Consider the following 27,585-nt stretch of genomic DNA (forward strand, 5'->3'; position numbering starts at 1 on the left):
TGATTCTTTCTCCAGCTGATAGGTGATGTTTTCAGGTTTTCCAGAGAACTTGTTCCCATTGTTTGTGTGCAATTTTTGGCATAAATTTGTCATGTGTTTGGGCACGTAGCGACCAAACTCAGTTTCTCGCGTGAGATATCTTCCCCGTCCGTGTGTTTTGTAGCACAATTGTTTGGGTTGGCACTGACACATGCTTGTACCAGCAGACTAATCACTCAGCCAGAACATCAGTGGGCATATCCTGGTATTGTCTCACTGAGGCGGTCTGATGGTGTCGCTCTACATGCACGGACTGATATTCTGACCTTCCTGACATAACCTGGTGTAAGAAGGAGGATGTTAAAACAGCGATAAATGGGTGGGAAGGACTTTCCTTAATATAAATTAAGAATCCATGAGTGGGGCTTTTTAATTTTTGACCCCATTCTCAGTTGAGCCTGTTATGTGATACAGACTGTTACGCTGCACCACCATGTAAAGGCTGAAAGAGTAGCATTTTTGGAGGATTTTAGTACACTTTTTTTTTTTTTTTTTTTTTTTTTTGCAAGATTCGTGGATTAGTCGAGTGTGGAGCCATGGAGGTACAGGACCTATGTTTCAGGAAATTGATTTAAGAGGATCATGAGAATTAAGCATGTCATTGTGTTTGTGTTTCAGTTGTGTGCAAGCAGGTGGTTTAGGGGAATTTGGCTTCTGCTCTGTCTGTCAGGTGGGTGAAAAAACCCAATCATTATTTCTGAGTTAATGAATTTCGATGCTGTCTGTATTTGCTCTGCAAATAACTGGTGAACAATCCGGGGTGTATCCCTACTTTTCGCTCCAAGTCAAGTGGAAATAAGCTCCAGTTCACATGAGGGCTTCTAAGATTAGTTGACAAGTCATGATTACATTGATGATTAAAGTAGCTGACAGTTAATTTAACAATTGATATTAACATTTTTTGTTCCTTGTTTTTCCCTCAAAATTGCCTCCTCTCCGGTTGGCTGTCTGAATTAGCACCTGCTTGTCTTTCATGCAAATGCACGGTTATGGTTAGCCGCGTTATTCATGGTGCTTCACAATGGTTGTCATTTGGAAATAAATAGAAAGAGTGGGCTATACAGTATATTGGTAACTGGCGTTAGCGGCAGATCGGTGAAAGTTTTGGCTTTACAGTATAATGCTAACTGGCTTTAGTGGCAGATCGGCGAGCGAAAGTTGGAGTGTTTTTACTTTTGTCTTGATGGGTGGAAATGGTGACTAATTGTTCAACTTTCAAATGGAGGAATATTGAGTGAATTTTGTGTTGGTTTTGTTTTGTTTAAATACACAAAGATACACATTTACAAATGATGAATAGAGCCGAAACACATCCAGTTATAAGTATTAACCAAAAAGAAGACACTTCCAACGAATAATGTTCTTTATTATTGTTCAAAAGCTCTAAAATAGGTCACCACATAAAAGGAGGATTTTTTCATATTTGTGGTGTTAATAACAGTGGTCTGAATATGTAATATTTATGGGTGTGCAGAATGCACGGCAAGTATGACGGGGAGATGCAGCCTCTTTGGACGACACCATGTTCACACCTTCGATGGGGTTTTGTACGAGTTTCCTGGGGACTGCAGCTACCTGCTGGCCGGGGACTGCAGAAGTCGTTCTTTCACGCTTCTGGGTAGGTGAGCCTAACGAAGATGCGGTGCACTGGTGTGCTAAGCAAGTTGCACACATCCACTTCCATTCTTTAATCACTGAGCATTAACTTACTTTTGTGATTCATGTGTGATTTTGCCATGGCAGAAATAAACTAACCTCCAATATGGTTCAACTGCAGGTGATTTCGCCGGGGGGAAAAGAACTGGTGTTACATTGTTTCTTGGAGAGGTCTTTGAGCTACATCTGTCTGTTGACGGAAAGCTATCACAGTCAGAAAAAAGGTATAGCTTGATGTCAGAAAACCTAAAAAACATAAGGACATATAGGCTGTACTGAATACATCTACTGGTCGTCCAAAATGAAGATCATTTGCAGATTGCAAAACCCGATGAGTTTGTTCAACTGAAATGGTTTGAGGAAACTGATTGCAACAATTTGTTCACGTGTAATACAGGAAAACAAGTTCAACAATTGTTTTGACTGCAAATAGAAATATAATAAGTAACACGAGGCAGTTAAGTTTCACTAAATTATTACTCAAAATGATTTAATATGAATAAAATTTTAGTAAATAATAATGAGGAACTCAAAGCACTTTAACTCTCTTCTCTTTCCTATACTGGTGACAGAATCAGGAGAATATTGGGGCTCAGTATCTTGCGCAAGGATACTTGTTTGTGATTACAAGGTATATATCTTTTTTTTTACGGACCGGTGTTTTGACAAATTTTGCAACCCATGAAAAACTGCAACTATGCGGTTCTGCGCATGCGCGTAACATTAAAAATGGCCGCGAATGCAGCGTTTCCAAAGTAAACACTACAAACTCTCTTAAAGAAAGGAATATTAACTTACGTTTGACCGTGGATGGACAAAAGTTCTCCTCAGACCCATCCTGCCATGTTAGCTGCACACCGCTCTCTCACCGTTAATGCCTTCACCGTGTCGTTAAGCATTAATTAAGAAGCCCGCTTCACAAAGATGCGATGTTGGAAATTGTAGCAAGGTTTTCAGTGTTCTCGTAGCGCTGTCAGGATATTCCGGTATGACTTTAATTGTCTCAAATGTACGTTTAAGGTCACCGTCATTTGCGATCTGTACAAGCTGATCCTCCTGTTGCACAGACATGCTCGAATCACTTGGTTTATTCACAAACGGGTCACGTATCCACTCCCTTGCAGTTCGTGGGTCTTCGAGGTTTTAGGCTCATCTTCTGGCTCGTCAGGTGCCCTTTTTCGCCATAAAAAATCTCTCCAAAGACGTCTGTTTTCCAGTCATTTTCGCTAGTGTGGGGGAACAAATGTGCTGTGCCCGGGGCCTCGTCATACATTATGGAGGGCAAGCGCACATAGATATATTATATATACAAAACAAGATGTACAGCTTGCAGTCTAATCAATGGATTTCTATGACGACAATCTATACTGTAGTATTATATCTAGAGTAGACAGGGATATTGATGTGTTAAGCAGGGGCACAGACCAAAGTTAATTCGGCCGGAATGCGGTCGTTAATAAAATATTATTTCTGTGTGGCCGGGTAGCAAATGTGGCACGGATCGGTACCGGTCCGCGGATGAGGACCCCCGCTGTAGAGACTATATCTTACTGTTTTGTTGCATATCGCTTTGCAGTCTTCCTCTGCCGTACGCATCACACGCTGTGTTTGCGGGCCAGGAGCTGGGCTTCTACAAGCTGTGGAGCGAAGAATTTGGCTTCACGGTCACTATTGACAACGTGGGCAATGTTGCCGTTACGCTCACCAAAAATCATGCCAACCACACATGTGGCCTGTGTGGTAACTTCAATGCAATGACAGCTGATGAATACACTGCTCAAGAAGGTATGTGCTCTATATTGTAGACTTTTATTCATCTGCCAATTTCTTAACAGCTTAGATATTTGTTTAGTAAAAATGTGAGAGATCCTACACAAGACATGGAATAATCAAGACATTTGTTCTTACAGTTGTTTAAGTGTGTGGCATACTTTGATGACCAATAAAGCACACCAACCATAAACCTTGGAGCAAGTCACCCAGACTTCTTTAAAGGAATTTGCATTTGTAAATATTAGAGATGGTCAGATTCAATCATTGTCCGTGAATATTGGGGAGGAAAAATCTGTCTTAATGCACCCTACACCACAGGATAATCGCACAGGATAACGATCATGCGTTTTCTTACTTGTAATGTTGCAAACATGTTCAGATTAGGCTATGCTTTAGAACGATATAAAAGGGTGTTCATTTTTTTCTTGGAATTTCGGAAATAGTTTGAGTCACCAGGGCTGAGAAACAGGAAGAGAAGCTATTCCATACAGGAAAAGATAACAGGTTAAAGAAAAACCTTTAACCAAAACAAAGAGCTGTGGCAGCAAGAGATTAATGAGGAAGCTGTCGACTTCTTTATGTGTTGTGCGTCATTTCAGGATTCCTCACTGAGGATAGCTATGACTTTGCTAATTCATGGGCGGTGAAGGGGCCAAGTCAAGCCTGCAGACGAGTTTCCATTCCCAGTTTGTCTTGCAATAGCTCCAAAGAAACCTCAGAGGTCAGTCAGATACAGACACACATTAAAAAAAAAGTGAAAATAATTTAGAAAACCTTCATATCCTTGACTGAGATTACAGAATGATGTGTGTGCAAATGAAATCAAAACATGGAAAATATGGAAGATATCTGCAGCCAGTTTATTGCTAATATTTTGCAACCGTAGACAGAGATAAGTGCTTTCTAAGTAAATAATATCCCTGTATCTTTTTTTTGTAGCTTCTCTCTAGTTGCAGCGTGTTGCAAACATCCCCCTTGTTCCTGCGATGCGCCCACTTGGTATCAAATGAGGCCTTCTTGGCCCTTTGCCAGGAGGATGCATGCCACTGCGGCCAGGGCGACAGCGAAGACTGCTACTGTCCAGTCCTTCTTGAGTACGCTCGCACATGCCATGCCCACGGCATGCTTTTACGTGGTTGGCAGCAGGAGAGCGAATGCTGTAAGTCAGTGGATTGTTTTTAAGTTACGTGAAATAAGCACATTGATTGTGTCCACACATGGAAAAGACTACTTCAATCCAATCAGTCATTTAGCATTTGTACTTTGTTACTTCCTACCACTGAATATAAAAGTATGAGCATGTGTTTTGTGATTAGTTCCCAGATGTCCTATTGGAATGCATTACAGTGAATGCACCAAGTCCTGTTCCACAACTTGCCACAGTCTCAACATTCAGGAGGTCTGCAAAGAAGAGTGCGTGGATGGATGCACATGCCCTGGTAACTCACAAACACCTTCAACTTTATGTCCATGTGTATGAATGTTTATGCACTTTTCAGTGGGTAAAGTATTGGACGGTAACCGCTGTGTAGAGGTGTCACAGTGTTCCTGCGTGCACATGGGGCGACACTTCCCTCCTGGCTCCACCATCTCTCAGGACTGTAACACCTGGTAAGTGGACACACACAAAACGTGCAAGATAATAGCCACAAATTTGGTGCTTTATTCCGCAGTGTTTGTCGGCATGGCTCGTGGGAATGCACAAATGAAGGTTGCCCTGGTGAGAAATGATTTTCCAATGCCTGTATAATTTAGATCCTTTATTGGGTCTTATTTTGCAAGTGTACCTAATGAAATGTGTAGTATTTTATGTTGGTTGTGTGCGCGGTTTGCATTTTGTGGTTTAATCTGCTGTGCAGGTGAGTGCTTAGTGGTGGGTCAGTCCCACTACAAGACCTTCGACAACAAATTCTTCACCTTCACGGGTCCATGTCAGTACCTGCTGGCCCAAGACTGTAACCAACAGGACTTTTCTGTCATTATTGAAAATGTGCAGGTAAAAGAAACCCACATTTTATAACTCGAATCCTATAAATCTATGTTAGACATGATGGCATGTAATAAACATTATTAAGTCAAGCGTCCATTCGGCACTGGGTCATAAACAGTCTAGCCAATGTGGCTAAAAAGTATTTTCAAAAAAAAATCTTACAGCCACATTTGAGTTGTAGTTAGCGCCAATATCGTGTGTTTTTATAAATATTAGGTTGTAGTGGATGATGTGAGTCTTGTTACTTGTTGAGTTCGTGTGTTGTGTTCGGCCGCTCGTGTCTATACTCTCTCTGCCGGTGTTCTGTCAAAATTTGCTCCCTTATAAAATTTTGCTCCCAAAGCTTTTGTGGCACTGAAAAAGCCCTCTTTTACATTCAATTGGACTGTCAATGTTATCCAAAGGTGCTAACTAAACTAGATACATCATAAACATACATGTGCAACACGAAAATGGTGTAAATTAATACTTAACGACACGGCGAAGTCGTTAACAGTGAGAGCATGGGGTGCAGTTGCTGTGTGCAGCTAACATGGTAAGATGTGTTTGAGAACTTTTGTACATGTCTTTACATGATCAAACTTAAGTAAATATTCCTTTCTTTAAAGAAAGTTTGTAGTGTTTACTTTGGAATCGCTGCATTCGCGGCCATTTTTAACGTTACGCGCATGCGCAAAACCGCAAGGTAGCAATTTTTGATGGGTTGCAAAATTTGTCAGAACACCGGAAACGTACACGACAAAAAGTTATCTTACGGAACACAACATCCCCCACATTAGTTCCGTGGGTGAAGTATGTACGAAGGATGTAGGGTCAATACAAGGTATGCGACTCAGAGTCAGAAATGCGCTGCCCACTGATCACTATTCATGGCTAGCCTTCAAGCTGTCTATCTGTCTGTCTTTCTAATGGTGTCGGTCCAGCAAACCGTCATTGTTGCACCATATCTCACACATTTATGCCGTACTGTAATTAATGAACCACCTGACTGCCTCGTTTTCAAAATTTTCTCTGACGATGTCAGAAAAGTTTTTTTGGCGGGGTGGCTCGCGAGCTTGACTTCGGTCATCTTGAACCTGAAACGTGAGTACAAACACTTCCGCAGTTGTACGGCAATAAGAATGTTTTTTGTCTGTGTACAAACTGAATTTCGGGGAGAAGTGGAAATATGGAATGTTTTTTTTAGTATTGTGTCGAAATTGGATTGTTTCAGCTGAGTAACGGCAGCCATCATAATGGATTTTTAATGAAAACATTGAAAATATTTATCGCTCAATTGAACCATGAATAATAATAGAAGGGAATACAACATGAGGTATCTTTTTTGTGAATTAGTCATGCTAAATCAAAAGTTGGCATTATTTGTGCATGATGGAATTCGATTTATTTGTCATAGCTTGTTGCCAAAATGAGTCTAATATACATGGATACTGTCATTGGAGCAATATGACTGGATTGGCAGGTGCTGTTATGATTATATTGCAGATAATCATATGCGATACTGGTCATGTGGAGAATTGTTGGGCTGTTCTATGTGTTTATGCAGAAAGCTGTCAAAGTGAGGCCTTTTGACTGATGCTTTTGTCATAGGAGATGGGCTGACTTCCATCTGCCAAATTTGCACCTTACTAGCGTGGAGCGAATGGAAAATATTTTCCTCCCCACACGCTGTTTCAGTTTACCATTGGCGATATATGAAGTAGGCAGCATGTGCCCTGATTTTCTATACCTTGTGTCCTCCTTAAACATGTCTCCTTATGCCTGTGAATCCAGACGATCCTTGTCAGTGGTCTTAGGTTTACGACATGCTGTTTATTATTTTATAGATTTATGACCTGAAAGTGATAGCATCCCTAACATGACGGCTAAGACAGATAATATTACATAAGAACTCACATTTGGCAGAAAAATGACTCAGCGGTTTCTTTCAGTCACTCTCTGGGTTTGTCACTATATTGTTGAACTGTTTGCTTTCACTTGCAGTGCGCAGATGATAAGGAAGCTGTGTGTACGCGTTCCGTGACCCTGAGCCTGCCCACACTGGAGGACATGACAGTGAAATTAAAGCATGGGGGAGTGGTTTCTGTCAACGGCATGGATATCCAGACCCCAATGTACCACGGTATGGCATTTTGATTGGGAGCAGCTGCCTTTTGTCACCAAATGACTGTGATAAACATGAATGTATTTGGTGTAATTTGAGAATTCAGAGAGTAGAGACCTCTGTCCATGCTTATGCATTCAAGTCAATGAGATGACTGCAACAATCACGGTTACTGAGCAGAGTACAGAAACAGATTTTTGTAAATTCTAATATGAGGGACTGCACTTAACTTTTGACCAAAACAGGCTCACTACACAATTAAGTACTAGAGGTGCAGGATAACTATCAGTCCGATAATTATCGGCCCAATAATAGGAATTATGACGTCATCCCAATAAATTTGATAACATTATTTCAGTTTCAGTTCAGTTTATTCACATATCAAGATATGCAGTACTTGGTCATATGCATTCTATTCCTATAAGATGTGCGAAAATGACATTCCAAAGAAGCTATTTAAAGCTTTTAGCAGGGGCCCAGTTGGACAACATACACTTACACACACACCCGTACACATACAGTGGGGCAAATAAGTATTTAGTCAACCACCAATTGTGCAAGTTCTCCTACTTGAAAAGATTAGAGAGGCGTGTAATTGTCAACATGTGTAAACCTCAACCATGAGAGACAGAATGTGGGAAAAAACCCGGAAAATCACATTGTTTGATTTTTAAAGAATTTAATTCCAAATTACAGTGGAAAATAAGTATTTGGTCACCTACAAACAAGCAAGATTTGTGGCTCTCAAAGAGGTCTAACTTCTAACGAAGTCTAACGAGGTCTAACGAGGCTCCACTCATTACCTGCATTAATGGCACCTGTTTTAACTCATTATCGGTAGAAAAGACACCTGTCCAGCACCTCAGTCAGTCACACTCCAAACTCCACTATGGCCAAGACGAAAGAGCTGTCGAAGACACCAGAGACAAAATTGTAGACCTGCACCAGGCTGGGAAGACTGAATCTTCAATAGGTAAAACGCTTGGTGTAAAGAAATCAACTGTTGGAGCAATTATTAGAAAATGGAAGACATAAAAGACCACTGATAATCTCCCTCGATCTGGGGCTCCATGCAAGGTCTCACCCCGTGGCGTCAAAATGATAACAAGAACAGTGAGCAAAAATCCCAGTACCACACGGGGGGACCTAGTGAATGACCTACAGAGAGCTGGGACCACAGTAACAAAGGCTACTATCAGTAACACAAGGCGCCGTCAGGGACTCAAATCCTGCACTGACAGATGTGTCCCCCTGCTGAAGCCAGTACACGTCCAGGCCCGTCTGCGGTTCGCTAGAGAGCATTTGGATGATCCAGAAGAGGACTGGGAGAATGTGTTATGGTCAGATGAAACCAAATTAGAACTTTTTGGTAGAAATACAGGTTCTTGTGTTTGGAGGAGAAAAAATACTGAATTACATCCGAAGAACACCATACCCACTGTGAAGCATGGGGTGAAAACATCATGCTTTGGGGCTGTTTTTCTGCAAAGAGACCAGGACGACTGATCTTTGTAAAGGAAAAAATGAATGGGGCCATGTATCGAGAGATTTTGAGTGAAAATCTCCTTCCATCAGCAAGGGCATTGAAGATGAGATGTGGCTGGGTCTTTCAGCATGACAATTATCCCAAACACACAGCCAGGGCAACAAAGGAGTGGCTTTGTAAGAAGCATTTCAAGGTCCTGGAGTGGCCTAGCCAGTCTATAGATCTCAACCCCATTGAAAATCTGTGGAGGGAGTTGAAAGTCCATGTTGCCCAACGACAGCCCCAAAACATCACTGCTCTAGAGGAGATCATCATGGAAAAATGGGCCAAAATACTAGCAACAGTGTCTGAAAAGCTTGTGAAGACTTACAGAAAACGTTTGGTCTCCCTTATTGCCAACAAAGGGTACATTACAAAGGATTGAGATTAATTTTTGATATTGACCAAATACTTATTTTCCACCATGATTTGCAAATAAATTCTTTAAAAATCAAACAATGTGATTTTCTGGGTTTCTTTCCACTTTCTGTCTCTCATGGTTGAGGTTTACCCATGTTGACAGGCCTCTCTAATATTTTCAAGTGGGAGGACTTGCACAATTAGTGGTTGACTAAATTCTTTTTTGCCCCACTGTAGATACAATTAACTATGAACAATTTCAAAATTCAGGTTACATTGGATTTGATATGCGACACCTTAGTAATGTGATTCAAAGAATTAGCATATATGAGTTTTGAGTTTTTTCTTGAAGATGGAGAATAGATGGAGTGTGACATTTTAAGTGTTTCGTCAAATTCATTCCAAATCTCTGGTCCTCTGCACACAATGCTGAAGCTTGTACACTTTAGCTTTCTTTTTTCCCCAGTGATTAGATTTTTTTTCTTCTGGTAGTATATGTGTGCTTACGAGTACAGATTGGTATGAGGTCACATAATTTATGGTTTAGTTTTTAGATGATATGATACATTACACAAGCATTTTGATAATAGTTGTGGTCTTTAAGCCTCAGAAGGTGGTGGCGGTGAAAAATTCTTTTTGTTGGAGCATTAAACTCAGACCATGTTAGGGCTCATATAATTTTTTTTCTGCATTATTTCAAGCTTTTTTTTTTTTTTTTTTTAGATAAGTTGGATATGCGTTGCACCATATGATATTACAGTAGTGTAAATGTGGTTCAAATAAAGATTTATGCAGAATGAGAAGTGCAGAGAGTGGGAGATAATGTCTCAGTTTGAAAAACAGCAACATATTTAGACAATTTATTTGTAAGATTATCAATATGTTTTTGAAAATTGAGGTACTCATCAATATGGACCCCCAGGAATTTTGTAGAGCCGACTCTTTCAATGTTTTCTCCGTTTATGTTTAGGCAGATTTGTTTAATGACTTGTTTTTTATGGGTGTGAAAACCTAAGCAATTTGTTTTATTGATGTTTAGAGAGAGTGTATTACATTTTAACCATGTCTATTTTCTCTAATTTACTATTCACGATTTGCTGAAGTGCAGTTGGATTTTTGTGGGAAAAGAACAAATTTGTATCGTCAGCAAATATCACTTTTTGTAAAACGGATGAGGAATTTACAAAATTATTAGTTGAAGAGGAGCCTAATAGTATATAATATATAATATTTTTGGCATGGTGTCAGTGGATTGGGATGTGTGTGTAGGTTTTCACTCCTGTTTTTCCAGTATGCAAAGTTTTGTTACTGTTCTAGAGGCTGTATTTTTCTATAAATGAGTGATAAACCTTACTATGGCAATTAGCGAATGTATGCATCCTTCAGTGTTAAGTTCTTCAGAGGCCTTTTGGTTATTGATGGGCTTACTGTCCTATAATTGCTAGGTTAAGAAAGTTGTTTCATGGACCAAGATTGAAATTATATTTATGAAAAAATAAGTATGGGCACTTTATTTGAAGTCAAAACTAGAGATGTGATGCCGATCGATCGGGTCCGATCAAGTCATTTTCAAAGTATCGGAATCGGCAAAAAAATATCGGCCATGCCTTTTTTTAATATACAGTGGGGAGAACAAGTATTTGATACACTGCCATATTGGCAGTGTATCAAATACTTGTTCTCCCCACTGTATATATATTTTAATTAAATTGTTTTCTAATTGTATTTAACGTTACAGACATAATATGTTACACTCATCCAGAGTCTTTAATTTAGGCTTAAGGTAGGGTTATCAAAAATATCCCGATAACGGCAGCAATTATTTTATTAAAAAATGTGTCACTTTAAATATTTAACACTATTCATATATGCGCTGCACGACCCTTTCACTCATTGTCGCGCTCAATCTGTAATGACGCCGTTTTAGCTATATAGAGAGATAAAAGGCAGCGCAGAATGAGTAGAGTGAATTTTGGCATTTTCTACATTTGGCTATAACCTTGCAATCCCTCTCCCTATGATTAGAAATATCATGGGAAGCAATGTGGGGAAGCAAGGTGGCAATTGATGTTTGTCTTAACACCTTAAGTTATTTCCCAAAGCAGAGAAGATATATCCATTGGTAGCACGACGCACAGTCATGGTTTTACTTCCCATCATGGTTCCACTTCCCATCATGCATTGGGGCATGGCTGCAGTATCATTTACTGAAAGCTCAACAAATACACTAGATGGCAATATTTAGTCACAATATACAGTCACAAGTCTTTCTATCCATGGATCCCTCTCACAGAAAGAATGTTAATAATGTAAATGCCATCTTGAGGATTTATTGTCATAATAAACAAATACAGTACTTATGTACTGTATATTGAATGTATATATTCGTCCGAGTTTTATTCATTTTTTTATTAATGCATTGCCAAAATGTATATGATCGGGAAAAATTATCGAGAATAATTGGAATTGAATCAGGAGAAAAAAAAGCAATCGGATCAGGAAATATCGGGATCGGCAGATACTCAAACTAAAATGATCGGTATCGGATCGGGAGCAAAAAAACATGATCGGAACAACCCTAGTCAAAACTGTTCTTGTCTTTGTTTTGTTCAATATAATAATGTTCATGTCATCATGAAAATTCTGTTTAGGTCAAAGGCAAATCTACTCAGGTAAATAGACATTTAAAAATTATTTATATACAGTATTATCGGTTATTGTATCCGTATCGGCCTGGAAAAGCAGGAAGTTATCGATATCGTATCGGTTTTAAAAAATGGATATCGTGCACCCCTATTAAATACCAAGAAAAACTGAAGAAGCCTAACTGTTTATCTGGAAATTACATCATGGTTATGATGTATTCCTTGTCATTTTCATAATGGTGAAATATATATGAGAAAAATTGTACATATGTGCAACACAACTCCAGTTGTTGTTCACCTGCATGAAGTTGGCCCATCCACCTCATTCAATTTCAGTAACCCATGTTGGGCACACATGAACATGTTTGACTTTTACAATTGACTGCCTGAGTGTTTTTAATGAGGATTGAAAAGGAGGGGCTTGTGAGTCATTCATAACCCCTTATAAGGCACTCATTAAACTTTAACAATGGCTGCCATTGACGGCACTAGATGTTCAATCCATTATGACTTGGAGAGGCTGGCAGCAAATATTCGCTCCCAGTGTAAATGAATTATCTTTGTCAATCGGTGGCAATGAGTTACAGTAAATACTATGAAATTTACTTTCTATAGTGGGTCTAAATGGCGAGTCAGCTTCTCCTTGCCCAGCCAACTTTGAGCAAGAGGTGGGGTAACCACTACAAATCCTTATGATGTTTTTAATTACAAAAAAAAATAAAATAAATAAAAATAAAATTTAAATAGGTATTTTATTAAATAAAATGAAAATGCAAATCAATGATTCTAGGTAAACTGCATATCCAGAGATTTGTCCAGTCATCTGTGCATCTAAAATTTGGAGATCACCTGCATCTTGATTGGGATGGGAGAGGCCGGGTGCTCTTAAAGGTGCGATAAATCACTAATGGCACCTTTTAAAATTCTGTGAGAAGCTTGTATGGAAGTCCTAAAACACCACTCACCGATTTGCAGCTTGGACCACGATGGGCAGGGCGGACTTGTGGTCTCTGCGGTAACTACAATGGTAACCAAGGCGATGACTTCTTGTCCGCGTCCGGGATGGTCGAGGCAAGCCCGCTGGCATTTGGCCACTCCTGGAGAATCAACGGTGACTGCAGTCCCACCCACAAAGCTGCGACGGATCCCTGTGCTGTCAACCCCAAAAGAGGTGAACACACCCATCAAGTCTAGACTATCCCTCACCAGCAACAAAACCTGTCGCAAATAGCAATAATTTATGACTAATAACCTCCACTTCAGTTCCTATATTAACAGTTTAAACCCTAACATATCAAACTCATCTTCCATATTTCTTTTTACAGTAACATCTGATTTGATTTAAAAAAAAAAATGCAGTGATATTTTTCTTCAGTTCGATATGCAGAAGAAGGCTGCTCAATGATGATGTCAGATGTGTTCGTCCCATGCCACTTCTTGGTCAACCCGGCTCCCTTCCAGCGGTTCTGTCGTCACGATGTTTGTTCATGTGGTGATGGCGAGGAATGCCTCTGCTCTGCCCTGGCCTCCTACGCAGCTGCCTGCACCTCGAGAGGGGTGCTGCTCCACTGGCGTTCTCCATCGCTTTGCCGTAAATGCACTTCTCACTCATATTGAACCTATGTACAAGAAGTAAAAGGGATATTAGGCTTGCAGGTGAAATTTTAGGATACATTTTGAAAACTCTACTAACTTAGTGATGTGAGCCTAATTTGACCTCTATACCCACTCTGAGAACATCCTTTTTGAAGCTTCTCAATGATGAGTTGTACACCTATTTAACAATGGTGAGGCGTCGCCCAGCTTTCTTGAGGTCAAAAAATTGAACAATATGAAGAGGACTGTGTTAGGGATCGCGGAACTGGTGGGGGGATCCCAACGCAGACAACGTGACAAAACACGAGTGAGCGAGAGAAGTCTCGTTTATTTGGGTCTGGAGCTTCGAGCAAGGCAGGAGGCGGAGTGGTTGTGGTGAGCACTGTGGATGCCACGTGTGTAGCTGTCAGCTGGGGGTTTTGACAGGTCAATGGGTTGGCAGAAGTATCCGACGAGGGGCGTGCTGATCAGGCTCTAAAAACAATGAAAAGATATCGTGAGCCGGTGGTCAAAGTCAATAGATATACTAGGGATGCGAGAACCAACTGACGTGGAAAACAGACAAGTTGTTCGGGCGACATGGTGGTGCATCCGCCGGGCTCTTAAGCTGGTTGATGCCGATTGCTCACAGCTGGCCGCTCCACCCGTCTGACATTCGACCTGTAATCAGGCAAAACTCACCTTTCCTGAGGCAGGACTCAAGAAGGAGGGGTGGAGGCCCTAACAGACTGTTTCAATACCAAATCAAAATAAACCAGAAAATGTAGGGGTATCGTCATAGATCAAACACCATTTCACCCAAAGGTCCAATATCCCAAGATTTTTGTCAGTACTGCAATACATTATCAGGATGAGACATCCTAAAAAATAGTGACTTCAATCAACAGAGATGGAGTGCACCAGAGGCCAAGTATACGAGGCCTGCGGAAGCATATGCGACCGCACTTGTCGCTCCCTGTCCGGACCAGAAGCCGGTTGTGTAGGAGAGCGTGTATGTGAGGAGGGCTGTTTTTGCCCTGCCGGAAAGTACTTGAGCGACTCCGGTGAGTGTGTGACGGCAGACCTGTGCACGTGCCTGCATGATGGACAGCTTTACCAGCCGAATGACTTCTATGCTGACCACAGCAGCATTTGGTATGTGGGCTTAACATACAGTTAATGCATACACTGATGATAAGAGCTATGTCAAAAACAAATTGGTTTTATATTATTCTGTCGCACTTTTGGTAATCTATGACACAGTCAGTGTAGTTCTACATCACTCATTATCAAGGTCTCAACTTTGGTAGGGACGTTATAACTGAGGACGGGATATTAATAAGACCAAACAGATTGGGTCAACGGGGGTCAAGAAAACATTTCTCACAAATACGAATCCAATTACTTGATAGTCTAAATGACCAATGCAAAATAAATGTACTGAATTGTACTAACTTTCATTTGTGTTGCTTCAGGTAAATGACACCGTTCGATTCAAACCTGTTTTCAAAAACTACTTTAAAACCTTCAGAATAGATGTCTGGATTGTATTAGCAAATTTAAATTGCAATATTTGAAAATGACTTCAATTATATTAACCTACACAATAAATACAAACTTGTTATTTATCTCTTAACAATCCAGGAATGCAAAAAATAAACATTTGTTTTAAGAACTCTCAACATTGTCTGTCTAAATAAAGGCATTAACTGAAAAACTTCAGTCAGGCAATAACAAAAATAAATAAAAATTGAGCCTTCCTTCAGGCAAAACACTACTGCTTTTGTCCACAAGCACAGCCAAACTCAACAAAAAATGAAAGCTCCTTTGGGCTGCTTTAAGCCCACATAGAAAAATTAAAATGACAATTCGGGAGAAGGGGGTAAACCTCGATTCACTACATTTCTCTTAATGTGAACAGTAAAAAACATACAGGTGGACATTTCTCTCCAAGCAGCATCCTACTCGTTTTGCCTGTTAGAAAATTAACAGTTTAATGTTATGCTAACTCTGATGAAGGTCAGACTTTCAGTAGCAAAATTTGCGGTATGTTCCCCACCTCACAACATTGACGTCTTTTCAGATTACTTGCAGTGGCTACTGGTGCTGCTGGCCGAAAAAAGAAAATCTAATATTCCTCTCTTTCGAAGGGGGCTTAGGAAGCGGTGTTGTAGCCAATCAAACGTGCGTTTAGGGGGGTGAGGGGGTGGACTGGCACATTCAGCAAGTCAAAAGGGGTAAATATAAGTCTAAACATAATGAAAATAATTCACTTATATTGGTAGGGTCAATTCTATACTTTTAACACATGGGAAATGAATCAAAATTACTTATATAACTGAAGTTATTATACAATGCAAATACGGTTGCTTAAAAGTTGGTGGGGACCATTTGAGCATCCGAAAAAGTTGGTAGTGTTATGTCCCTACTGTCCCTATGCAAACCTACGCCCTTGTTCCACATTACAACTCCAGTGTATCTTTGCTTTACCATGGTCCAAACTGCAGACATTCTATTCAGTGACATGCCAGAGCACACTACAGCGTTTCATTCTGAGTTCTTAATTTTTTTTTTTTTTTTTTTTAAGATTTCATTTTTCAAAGTACATTTGTAACTAATTGGACCAAGGGGTAATTCTTTTAATGTGTTTACAGCTACTGTGAGAATGGGTCCATGCGCTGCAGCGCCGGAGAAATGAGCAATTTGTTGTCTGATCTTTTCTACGACGACTTGGCACCCTCCAGAGGTGAAATCCTAAATGCTTCAAATAAATTGGATCTTTTTTTTAAAACAAACTGTGGCTTTTTAAATTCACTTGAAAATGATTATTTAGCACCCCTGCCCAATCATGTTAATGATAATAATCAAGTAATACAAAGCTAATAAACATGCTGTGACCAACTGCACTAATTGTGACACTCTTATTTGCGTTTGCACTTGCAGAAAGGCGCTCTACACCATGTTCCCCGCCACTGGTCCATGCAAAGTGTGATGTGGGAGAAAAAGGCCTGGAATGCGCCAGAAACTGCAAGAATGTAGACTTCCCCTGCGTCTCTCTTGCCTGTATCCCTGGTTGCCTCTGTCCACCAGGCACAGTAAGTAGTAGTAGCTTCATCTGGGCAATTGTTGTACTTGTATTTTAGAAATTAAGCCCTGGAAGGCAAAGGGAATTGAACTGCTCAGCAATATCAAAACAATGCATTTTTGGGCACCCACCAAGTTAATTTAGTTCTAAAAGAAACAAGTAAAAAAAAAAAAAAAAACTTTAATTCTAATGAATTCTCTGGTCTTCCTAAAAATAATACCAGCAACTTACAATTGTTGCAGAATTCAGCAGCTCATCTCTTGACAAAGACAAGAGAGCACAGTTTTGTTTGTTTGTTTTTTTCTAGCTTGAAACAAAGATATAAGAAAACAGTATTTCCTATATTGATAAAGTACTGAATAAAGGCAATCATCTAACTGACTGATATTTCAGGTACGCCATAAAGGAGGCTGCATTGTGCCAGAGCAGTGTCCATGCTACCATAACAATAGACCTTATCAGTCAGGGCAAAGCATACCGGTGGACTGCAACACTTGGTAAACAGATTTTTATGTCTATGTTCTTCATGGCAGTGACATGACATTTTATGTTGATTTTTTTCCCCCAGCGTATGTGAGAACAGGAAGTGGCGCTGCACCCAGAAATTTTGCAATGGAGTGTGCCGCACTGTGGGGGAGTCGCATTACATCACCTTTGATGGCCTTAAGTACTCCTTTGCTGGTCTCTGCCAGTATGTCCTTGTCCAGGTAAGACAAGTTGAAAACGAAGTATTTCATGTCCTTTTTTACACCACTTAGTCCGTCCTTTATACTTTCCTTGCCCACAGAACATGTGTAATGGAGAAGAGGGGAACTTCAGAGTTCTTGTGGAGAACGAAGCCTGTGGCATTGTTGGACATCGCTGTGCCAAGTCTGTGTTAGTCTACTACGAAGGGGGATTGATTGTAATGCAAAATGGCGAGGTAATCATTAAAAAAGAGTTAATAGCGAACCTCTCTCTACACAAATTTTACCATGCACAAATTTGCTTTCTTCATACTGTCTTGACACAATGTTATGTTCAAAATGCAGCACCTAAATACTTGAGTTTTCCGTTTATCCGTCCATTATATATACCACTTAACTTCACATGGGTTGCAGCGTTGAGCCTATTCTAGTTGTCTTAGGACCATGCTTGCTTGTCATTTACAGACCACATAAAGACAGCAATTAAAAATCACATTTACAGCTATTTTGGCAATGCATGAGGAAGTCGCAGTCCTTTGAAAATGAACATTCAAGTACCAGGAAAACATGGAAAATTGATACAGAAATTCTGGAACTTTCATTTGGAAGCGCAAACTCTGAACTGTTCATGTGCTAACTGCTTGCACACTGTGGTATCTTGAGTTTTCCTTGAAATTAAAATATTTTAATAACGTTTATAATAATAATAATAATAACAATAATATATACAAATAAATATGATATACAGTGAACTTGCATTTCTGGTGCATTTGGAACATTTTTGTCTCATTTACATGTTTTGGTCCTTGCTTAGGTGAAGATGAAGACTCCAGTACCCCAGAGTGCACAGGTGGAGATCATCCGATCAGGTCAATTTTATACGCTCTTGCTCGGGAAACACATTTCACTCAGTTGGGACCGGGGTACCAACCTCATGGTCCACATTGCAGCTGAATACAAGGTACGGCTGTGTTATTACACATGCAATGTTTTTTGTACCCATTGACTAACTATCTGTATGTGTAGAGTCGGGTGTGTGGTTTGTGCGGCAACTTCGACGGGAACGTGAATAATGACCTAGTCAGCAGTAACAATCAGCTAGAGGTGGACTCTTTGCACTTTGGGAACTCTTGGAAGGTTGCTCCTAGGTGCGCTGATGTCACACAGGTAACGTTTATGCTTTTGTGGAAGGGATCTTCAAATACTTACTGTATTACACTGCAATGTTGCACTGTATTTTATATTTACAGGTACAAACTCCCTGCAATGACAACATTGTCAAACTGGTAACGGTTGAGCAGTCGTGCCGTGTGCTCACTGGTCACCTCTTCAAAGATTGCAACAGCCATGTGAGTCCAATTGGGCAAAAGATTCCTTTACATTAAGTCTATAAAAACCTGGATTGAAAGCCAATGCAGTAGTAACATTTTTTTCTTAGTTTGGATAATGATGGACTAACAGTAATGTGTTGTCACTCCAAATGGGAATTTGCATCTGCTTACCATCTGCTAGTATCATTTAAATTGAATAATTATCCGCTCAGGCATTTGTTTTGGATTTTGTGACTTGTGTGAATGTACTGCATCTACATAATTGACCTCCATGAAGTTGGCCCCCCATCAGACACAAATTTATAGAAAAAAATGTCATTTATTTGGACTAGGTTTGTGCTGAAAATGTTTTAGTTTGTTCTTTGAAATATTAATTCTTTTATAGTTCAATCTGAGGTTCAAAAAATGGCTGAACGTCATCACTCGAAACTAATATCTCAAGCCCCCCATTTACTGAAAAATCGACCTGATGAGGTACCATTTGTTTGTGGTAGTTGTTGGGACATCCCTCTGTTATTGAGAGATTTGGTACGCTTTGCTAGCCGCGACGGAGGTATTGCGATTGACGTCATTAATCGAAATTAATAACTCAATAAAACAATAGCAGCATATACAAAAACTTTTACAGCACAAACGTAGCATAAACGAATAAAACCATTTCGGGCCCATTTGCAATAAATAGGGAGCTGCGTTATGTCATCACTTGAAATTAATATCTCAAAAACGATAGCACAAACTAAAAATGTTTACATTACAAACCAGCACAAACGTAGAACAAACGATGGACACTATTTCTAGCCATTTTTAATCAAAATGGGGGGGCTGGTTGACCCCAGACTGACTTGTAAAAGAATTATTATCGCAAAAACGATAGCAGCACAAACAAATTTTTTTTCAGCACAAACCAGCACAAACAAATGAGATTTTTCTATAAATTTGCATCTGATGGGGGGGCTAACTTCACGGATGTACGTAATTCATGTGCTCAGTGTTGTTTCTCGCTTTCATCTGTATTTAGGTGAATCCAGAGCCATACTTACAAATGTGCGTGGAGGCGGCTTGCACCTGTCCATCAGTGGCTGACTGTGCTTGTTTTTGTGATGTCATCGCAGCCTACGCTCATGCTTGTTCGCAAAAGGGTGTAGCTGTCAGCTGGAGATCCAATGAGCTTTGCCGTGAGTGTGATGAACATCTTCGATTCTCTCTGGTCCCTTTTAGCAGCAGCATGATCTGATTTAATCTAAAGCAGTATTTTGACGTGCGTGTGATGTTACTTTTCCATGGGCCAGGATATTGTTGCACCGTCGTTTTATAAAATGCGTATCAGACAAAAAAAAAAAAACAATGAATGCAATAGCCACAAATGACGGTGAAAACTTTTTTCTCCATAGCGATGAGCTGTGAGGAATTGAACCCAAAAAGTGCGGCGACAGGAGAGGAGTTATGCCAGTGGCGGTACAACGCATGTGGCCCTGCCTGTCCCATCACCTGTCAACACCCCAATCCCCTCCATTGCTCTCTGGAATGTGTGGAAGGATGTCACGCTTACTGCCCCCCAGGTGTCTAACATACTCACCTCCATTAAATTTTCTATCTTAAAGAAGACATATTATGAAATTGGTGTGTCTGTTTGCTCACAAATGGCATTGAAGCAATTTTTAAACTGTAGTACACGGCAACACTATTATGTCCTCTTTTATTTCTGTTTAGAATCTCAGAACTGTTAATGTGCCTTATATTCGACATTTTGTTCTTAGGTCAGCTGTTAGACGAGGTGGCCATGAGGTGTGTTGAGCCCACTCAGTGTCAGGTGTGCATCCATGAGGGTCAAAGAATCTCCCATGGCAACAAAGTCATCTTAAGTCGTAATGACCCCGCCCACTGCAAAATATGGTAAGAGTAACTAGTGGGTCCTTCTTAGGGTTTGCTGGTGTTGACTCGTAACCACGCTCCCACAACGCTACCAGTTTGTTTTCTGTTCTGGGAGCTTTGAGAAAAAACAAGAGTCGACAGACAAAACTTTTCAGGGTGCTTTTCAGAATTCTCAGGGTGCGTTCAATCACACAGCAAAATCTTTAACGAAAGCGGCACACTTAGTTTCAAATCTGACTCCAGTATATCCCAAACTTGCAAACAAGTGGGCGTCAGAACACTTGGGGTCATATTTCATTGAGATGGCGTAAACCTGTTTTTCTTATCACCTAAATGGAAGTGACTCTGTCCTCCTTAGTATCACCATCTCCAAGAAGTACCAGGCATCCTAGATTAATCCAAAGGAAAGAGGTCATTTCTAGGTTGAAGTAAAGGTGAAACTACAGAACAATGGAGCACTATGTGTTGAGCAGCAAGTGCATTCTGTATGTTAAATAGCATAAAAATAATAATATAAATGTGTGTACATAACAGGTTGTTTTTTGGAATTCAATAATACATTGGGGAAAAACAAATGGATTTACAAATTATATTTTATACTGTAATCCGTTTTCTTTCTGATTTGGCCTCAAGTCACTGTGAAAACAACACGCTAAACTGCGAAGTGTGCACCAGTTTGACAACCGCTGCACCAACTCTTCAGCCTGCCACTCTCACTATGACCACAATGATGCCTGAGGGGACATGTGATCGTGCCATGGATCTGGTTTTCCTGCTGGATGGCTCCACAGCGTTGAGCGAGACAGAGTTTCAGGCTACTAAAGAGTTTATACTGGGAGTGGTGGAGCGCTTTCGCTTGGGCTCTGCCCATACTCGAGCTGCCGTGCTGCTTTACTACTCTGGAGTCAAAACCTATCACTTACAGGTAGGTAAACCTATGAGAGGGTAGTTTCACTTATAGAGACATCACTTCATGCTCTACTCTACATAACTTGTATTTGCATTGTATAAAGTAACCTCATTTACTCACTGACGTCAGCTAGTAAATGAGTGCTCCCCCCACTTTTTAAATTTCGTCTCTAGGTTCAGAAGTGGCTTTTTAAGAAGACCGTGCACGAGCTGCACTATGCCGGAGGCGACGCTGCTTTCCTGGATGAAGCAATTAAATATCTGTCGTACAACATCTACGACAAAAACAAACGGGAGCACAGTGGCCGCGTCGCTGTTATTCTGACAGCCAGCACCAATCCTCGGCCCATGCGCCCATTCATTAAAATGCTCCGCAGGAATGATATCACGACACTGACCGTGGCCCTCGGTCCCGGTGTGAGCATGGGGCAGATTAATGACATCACAAAATCCAACCCAGATAACAGGGCCTACGTCCTAAGTAGCACAGCTGAGCTACCCGATCGCCTTTTAGAAGTGACTGACTACCTTTGCACTTTGGGGCTGGAGCCAACATCCAGCACGACCACTACAACCCTCGCACCTCGTCCAGAAGGCCTCCCTACCAAACACTTCTTCACCACCACTTCGACCTCTGCTTCCATCCTGTCTCCTACCACCGCTACACCATCAATTTCCCTACCTCCAACAAAGGAAGTGACATTCATCATTGAAGGTTCTAATTCAGTCGGAGAGGCTAACTTCAACAAATCCCTCTTATTTCTGGAGGAAGTTCTGACCCAAATGTCTGTGGAGAAGGAGTTCATCCGTATCACCGTCATTCAGTACTCAGTCAAGGTGACCGTGGAGATTCACCGTTGGGATCTACGGTACCAAACGATGCTGTTGAAACAACGTCTCAGGGAAATCCGTTGGCGGGGTGGAAGCAAGACCAACACGGGTGCCGCTGTGACGGCAGTCTATCAGGACGCAGTCACCGTCCCACCTCCACACCATTCTGTCCCTCCACAGTTGGTCTTCCTGGTGACGGAGAACCCACCCACAGACACAGTGACACGCCCACCATCGTCGAGCACCCAAACTTTTGTGTACCCCATTGGCGTCGGCTCCAAAGTGAAAGAGGTGGACTTGTTCCCCTTCAGCTCGCCACAGCGTCCAATAATGGTGGAGGACTACACTCATCTCAACAAGCTTGTTGATCGTGTTGTCAACATCACACGCACCACTGTCACCCCGCGCTTTCCCACGCTGGTACCCATGGTCCAGCCCACGCTCTCCAACCTCCCATTCACAGGTAGAGATAACACGTTGCCATCAGTTTGCTTTGTAGTGAACCCTTGTTGACAATGTAATAGATGGATGCCCTTAAAATATTTAGAAGGCATTGCCTTTATTATTTGAAATGCTATACATTTATGTATTCAGTTATATAATTTGTAAATATATAAATTACTTATAGTATAATATTTTATTTGAAACTAATGTGTCAGAAGTGTGTGAACACTGGCATGTATGTCACTGCTTCACAAACCATAAAACAACCATTTAGAACTTTATTAGGCCATTTGTTTTTGGTTCTGTAATTATGCATGTATGAAATCTAACAACTTTATGTTTCCCAGAAAAACACAGAGTTTTAAGAGTTTGTTCTTTTTTAGGAGTTTCTTTTTTTTGGGGGGGGGGGGGGGGGGGGGGGGTTAGAAACGAGAATGGATTAGAAGGTAGGTTCTACCATAAAATGTATAGGGCAGATAACACAGACAAGACTGAAAAAGCAGTTTCTGCTCTTGCACCCCTCTTTAAAATAAACTGCTGTATTTTAAGCCAAAAGAACTGTTGTGTTTGATAGAACAATATGTCTATATGCTGCCATAACAGACTGATGGCGCACTAAGCCTCCGAACTATTTTTAATTTGTCCGTTTTACCCTGAAAACCCCCGTTTACAGACGTCGCGCAACCGCTTTTGTTATAACCTAGCCATAAAAAGAAGTAATTATATTTATTATTCAAAATGTCTGTCATTTTTACCTTAGAATCATTAATTGATGTCTAAATTTTAGTTTCACAAAAAGAAAAGACTTTAAAAAAATTATTCACTCGCATATTTTAAACTTTTAAATGAATTACGTCACAATGAAAAATTTGGCATCTGTAAAAAAGTCACGGATATCTACCTCTTAACTATTGCTTAATTGTTTTTTGTTTTGTTTTGTTTTGTTACTGTCGCATTTTCTCAATATGTTAGATGATAAATAATCGATCGAAACAAAAAAAATGGAAAAATAACATTTAAAAGGGTAACTATATGAAAAAGAAAATCTCAACCACTCCTTGTTGTCTGCGATTTCTGCATCACGACCCTTGTTATACGTATGACATTGTTTCACCCATAAAATAAAATAAAAAATCCGGCTGTGGCCATTCACAGCTGTGTCCTGACACTCAGTGATACATGCTACATGGAGTTTTTGGATCGAAACAAGGTAAGTACGCGATAATATCTCGTTAAAATCGTGGCGTCTTTAATTCTGCTCTTGCGTGCTCTCGCTTCCAATTAGGGTTTTGCTGTTTAAAATCTTTTTTTTTTTTTTCCAAATGCCCTCCTGTTCAAAATTTTTGTTCCTCTGGAAAATTGAGATTTTAAGCTTTCCAATGATGTATCACACATGCATTTCGGACAATTTTGAAAGTGTGCCAAATTGAAGGTCTCAGAGCGGAACTTCAAGTCACCTGAGTGTTTTCTGCCATAGACTGTATCGCTGAGGAATGCTGTCTTTATTTGAAATTTTCTTTACCTTTTCTCTACAAAAATAAAATTCTCTGTTCTGCAACACCAAACTATTATATTTTTAATACAGTGGTGAGATCAGCACTAAAAAAATGTTTGAAGCAAAATTTAAGCAAAGGTGAGTTTAAGAATGGTGAATTGAAGGGTTATTGCAGTTTTCCCAATGTATTGATGTGAACATACAGTATGCAATTTGTTCCCACAGTGCCTTGTAAGACACCTGTGGATGTGCTTTTCCTACTGAAGTCCGGAGAGCAGGTCGACGACATGAAAACCTTTGTGAGAGACTTCATCACTGCAGTTGATATAGGTAACCACTGTAATTTTTGGACTATAAGGTGCACCTGACTGTAAGCCGCCATCCGCCAAATTTGACACGAACGCGACATTTGTTCATAGATAAGCCGCACTTGACTATAAACTGTCCTCACTGCATTATGAGATATTTACACTAAAAGATATTAACTGGTTACACTTCATTTGTCAGCGGCATCATAAAACCAAATGAACCAACATGAAGCTTTGAACCAATTGGCTGAAAAGCTTCATTTTTTTTTAAGAAGCTTCATTTGGCCATCACTGCTCCCTTGGGGGATGACGGTCAACCTCTACTGCCATCTTCTGTCAACACTGTTGTTGTCTAACATGCCTCCTAGCATGCACTGCAATGCTACAGATGTAAATCATAATCAAAATTCATGTTCTATGCTAATTATTTCTTCAGTTACTGTTCCAGTTCTATCATTAATTGTTAGTTATGGTATTTGGTAACACTTCATTTTTCTGTGGCGCCATTACACTGTCATAAGGCAACTATAATTATGACATGACACTGTCATACACATTAATGAATGATTATGACAGATGTCATTAAGTCTCACTTTTGAATGGATATAAAAGATTCGAGCTGGACATAAATGGAGATATTGACATAATTTGCCGGATGACACAATGACATCTGCATATGCATTCAGTAATGCCCATGATAGTGTCGTGTCATTATTATGACGAAAATCTAATGACACCACTGTCAAATAAAGCGTTAACTATCACCATATAAGCCGCACTGGACTATAAGCCGCAGGATTCAAAAATATTGAAAAAAGTAGCGGCTTATAGTCCGAAAATTACGTAAACACTTGTTGGTAAAATATTTATATCAAATGAGCAGGTTATTTGTACACAACTAAATAAGGCACACGTGAAGACAATCACCCAAACAAGCTGACACAAGGGCAGGAAGTTAAGCATCTGAAATGAGAGGAAACAATAACAAAATAAAATGTGACATAAAAAAAAGAAATGGCTAAATATAGGTGAACAATTTTCCATGATGCCTGCCTGCAGGTCCGACTGGCACTCAGGTGTGCGTGATTCAATACAGTGACACCGTGACCACAGAGTTCACGTGGAGCAAAGAACAGATGAAGCCCCAGCTTTATGACCTCGTAGACAACATTCCGAGAAGGAAAGCAGGAGCCCCTTCACTCGGTATAGGATAGAAAAGCATGTGAGGCGCACACTTCGACACATCGACACTAACCGCTGTCTCACCGGCTCAGGCTCGGCACTGCGATATGCCGTCCAGGTAGCCATTAAAGGCGGGAGAGTGGGCGTGCCCAAGGCTGTGGTGATGATAGTGACTGACAAGTCGGCTGATCAGGTCCAAGAAGCTGCGAATGAGGCACTGGCGGCAGGTAACTTATTTAATTCCTCCTTAACTGTAATTCTAAAAATGAGGTCACTCCATCCTGTGGGGTCATCAAACTGTTTTACGCAATTCATAATGTGATATAATTTTTAAAGTGGATTCCTTCATACAGTTTAGGGACATTTTTCCCAATAGCGAGAGCAAACAAACAAAGTCAATAATGCTAGCTTTGATTCACCCAAAAACAGGTATGACAGTGATATATTGTCAAATAAAGCGAAAATCCTGGCCTATAACTAACTAAATAAATCTATCTATCTATCTATCTATCTATCTATCTATCTATCTATCTATCTATCTATCTATCTATCTATCTATCTATCTATCTATCTATCTATCTATCTATCTATCTATCTATCTATCTATCTATCTATCTATATGTATATATATATATTAGGGCTGTCAAACAATTAAAATTTTTAATCGAGTTAATTACAGCTTAAAAATTAATTAATCGTAATTAATCGCAATTAAACCATCTATAAAATATGCCATATTTTTCTGTAAATTATTGTTGGAATGGAAAGATAAGACACAAGATGGATATATACATTCAACATACGGTACATAAGTACTGTATTTGTTTATTATAACAATAAATCAACAAGATGGCATTAACATTATTAACATTCTGTTAAAGCGATCCATGGATAGAAAGACTTGTAGTTCTTAAAAGATAAATGTTAGTACAAGTTATAGAAATTTTATATTAAAACCCCTCTTAATGTTTTCGTTTAAATAAAATTTGTAATATTTTCTTATATATATATATATATTTTTTTTTTGTTTTGTTTGTTTTGTTTTGTTTTTTTGTTTTCCTGAACAAAAGGTATGATTTCAGGAATAATTTATTATCTTGTTAAATTCGGACTTTATCATATTATTTCTGTTTTATCCTGGAAAATACAACTCATCATATTGCATTTTAAAATTTTAACTGTGTATGTGTCCTAGACACATTTTTTTCACTTTCAAAAATATTATTCTGTTAAAATGACATTCCACCTTTCCATTTAAAACATTTTAAGGTTCATGCAGTAGTTACGTTTAATTGGCGATAGAATTATTAAGTAGTCCCACAAAAAAAATGTGTCATCAAAAAAAAAAAAAAAAAAACACTTGCATGAGAACAAGCATTGTTACCTCTATTTTACACTATTTTATAGGTTGTCTTGTTCCTTAGGTGTGTCTGTATTCCCTATCGCGGTGGGTCCAAACTATGACCAGAATGAGCTGGCCACTATCGGCCACAAACAAGGCAACAGCCTGCACCTCAGGAGTATGGATCAGCTACGGATGCTGCTGACTTTGGACCGCAGTTACGCAGAGAGAATCTGCAGAGGTGCCTGTCCTCGCATACATATGGACAAAGCTGAAAATTACTCAACTCGTGGCAGCATTGTTGTCGTTTTTATAATATCAGTGATTATGACAGTAGTTGTTGGCTGTGATTTGCTTTGGCTCTCAGCTGGTCCGCCTGGAGTTTGCGTAGATGACAGTGGCACAGAGAGAAAAGTGAGTCACGCAGCAGAAA

At 39.9% G+C, this 27,585-nt stretch overlaps 1 protein-coding gene across 1 annotated transcript in view; it reads left to right on the forward strand.

Annotated features, from left to right (window-relative positions):
* Positions 1-333: 333 nt before the first annotated feature.
* The window catches only part of vwf (von Willebrand factor), a 58,368-nt gene continuing 31,116 nt past the window's right edge, over positions 334-27,585 (forward strand). The window contains exons 1-34 of the mRNA XM_057837203.1: positions 334-581; positions 658-709; positions 1,514-1,657; positions 1,817-1,919; positions 3,272-3,480; positions 4,068-4,189; positions 4,408-4,627; positions 4,785-4,907; positions 4,968-5,079; positions 5,142-5,188; positions 5,328-5,464; positions 7,442-7,580; positions 12,883-12,983; positions 13,068-13,263; positions 13,468-13,683; positions 14,576-14,822; positions 16,322-16,413; positions 16,611-16,762; positions 17,146-17,249; positions 17,321-17,459; positions 17,540-17,674; positions 18,253-18,399; positions 18,465-18,605; positions 18,689-18,787; positions 19,788-19,944; positions 20,161-20,328; positions 20,527-20,662; positions 21,275-21,566; positions 21,725-22,844; positions 24,546-24,650; positions 25,688-25,831; positions 25,903-26,037; positions 27,235-27,393; positions 27,520-27,566. Coding sequence (XP_057693186.1) covers positions 576-581; positions 658-709; positions 1,514-1,657; positions 1,817-1,919; positions 3,272-3,480; positions 4,068-4,189; positions 4,408-4,627; positions 4,785-4,907; positions 4,968-5,079; positions 5,142-5,188; positions 5,328-5,464; positions 7,442-7,580; positions 12,883-12,983; positions 13,068-13,263; positions 13,468-13,683; positions 14,576-14,822; positions 16,322-16,413; positions 16,611-16,762; positions 17,146-17,249; positions 17,321-17,459; positions 17,540-17,674; positions 18,253-18,399; positions 18,465-18,605; positions 18,689-18,787; positions 19,788-19,944; positions 20,161-20,328; positions 20,527-20,662; positions 21,275-21,566; positions 21,725-22,844; positions 24,546-24,650; positions 25,688-25,831; positions 25,903-26,037; positions 27,235-27,393; positions 27,520-27,566 — 5,646 coding nt within the window. The 5' untranslated portion in view covers positions 334-575. The remainder of the gene's footprint in view (positions 582-657; positions 710-1,513; positions 1,658-1,816; positions 1,920-3,271; positions 3,481-4,067; positions 4,190-4,407; positions 4,628-4,784; positions 4,908-4,967; positions 5,080-5,141; positions 5,189-5,327; positions 5,465-7,441; positions 7,581-12,882; positions 12,984-13,067; positions 13,264-13,467; positions 13,684-14,575; positions 14,823-16,321; positions 16,414-16,610; positions 16,763-17,145; positions 17,250-17,320; positions 17,460-17,539; positions 17,675-18,252; positions 18,400-18,464; positions 18,606-18,688; positions 18,788-19,787; positions 19,945-20,160; positions 20,329-20,526; positions 20,663-21,274; positions 21,567-21,724; positions 22,845-24,545; positions 24,651-25,687; positions 25,832-25,902; positions 26,038-27,234; positions 27,394-27,519; positions 27,567-27,585) is intronic.

The sequence above is a fragment of the Corythoichthys intestinalis genome, chromosome 5 (assembly GCF_030265065.1).
Source record: "Corythoichthys intestinalis isolate RoL2023-P3 chromosome 5, ASM3026506v1, whole genome shotgun sequence".
NCBI classification, from domain to species: domain Eukaryota; kingdom Metazoa; phylum Chordata; class Actinopteri; order Syngnathiformes; family Syngnathidae; genus Corythoichthys; species Corythoichthys intestinalis.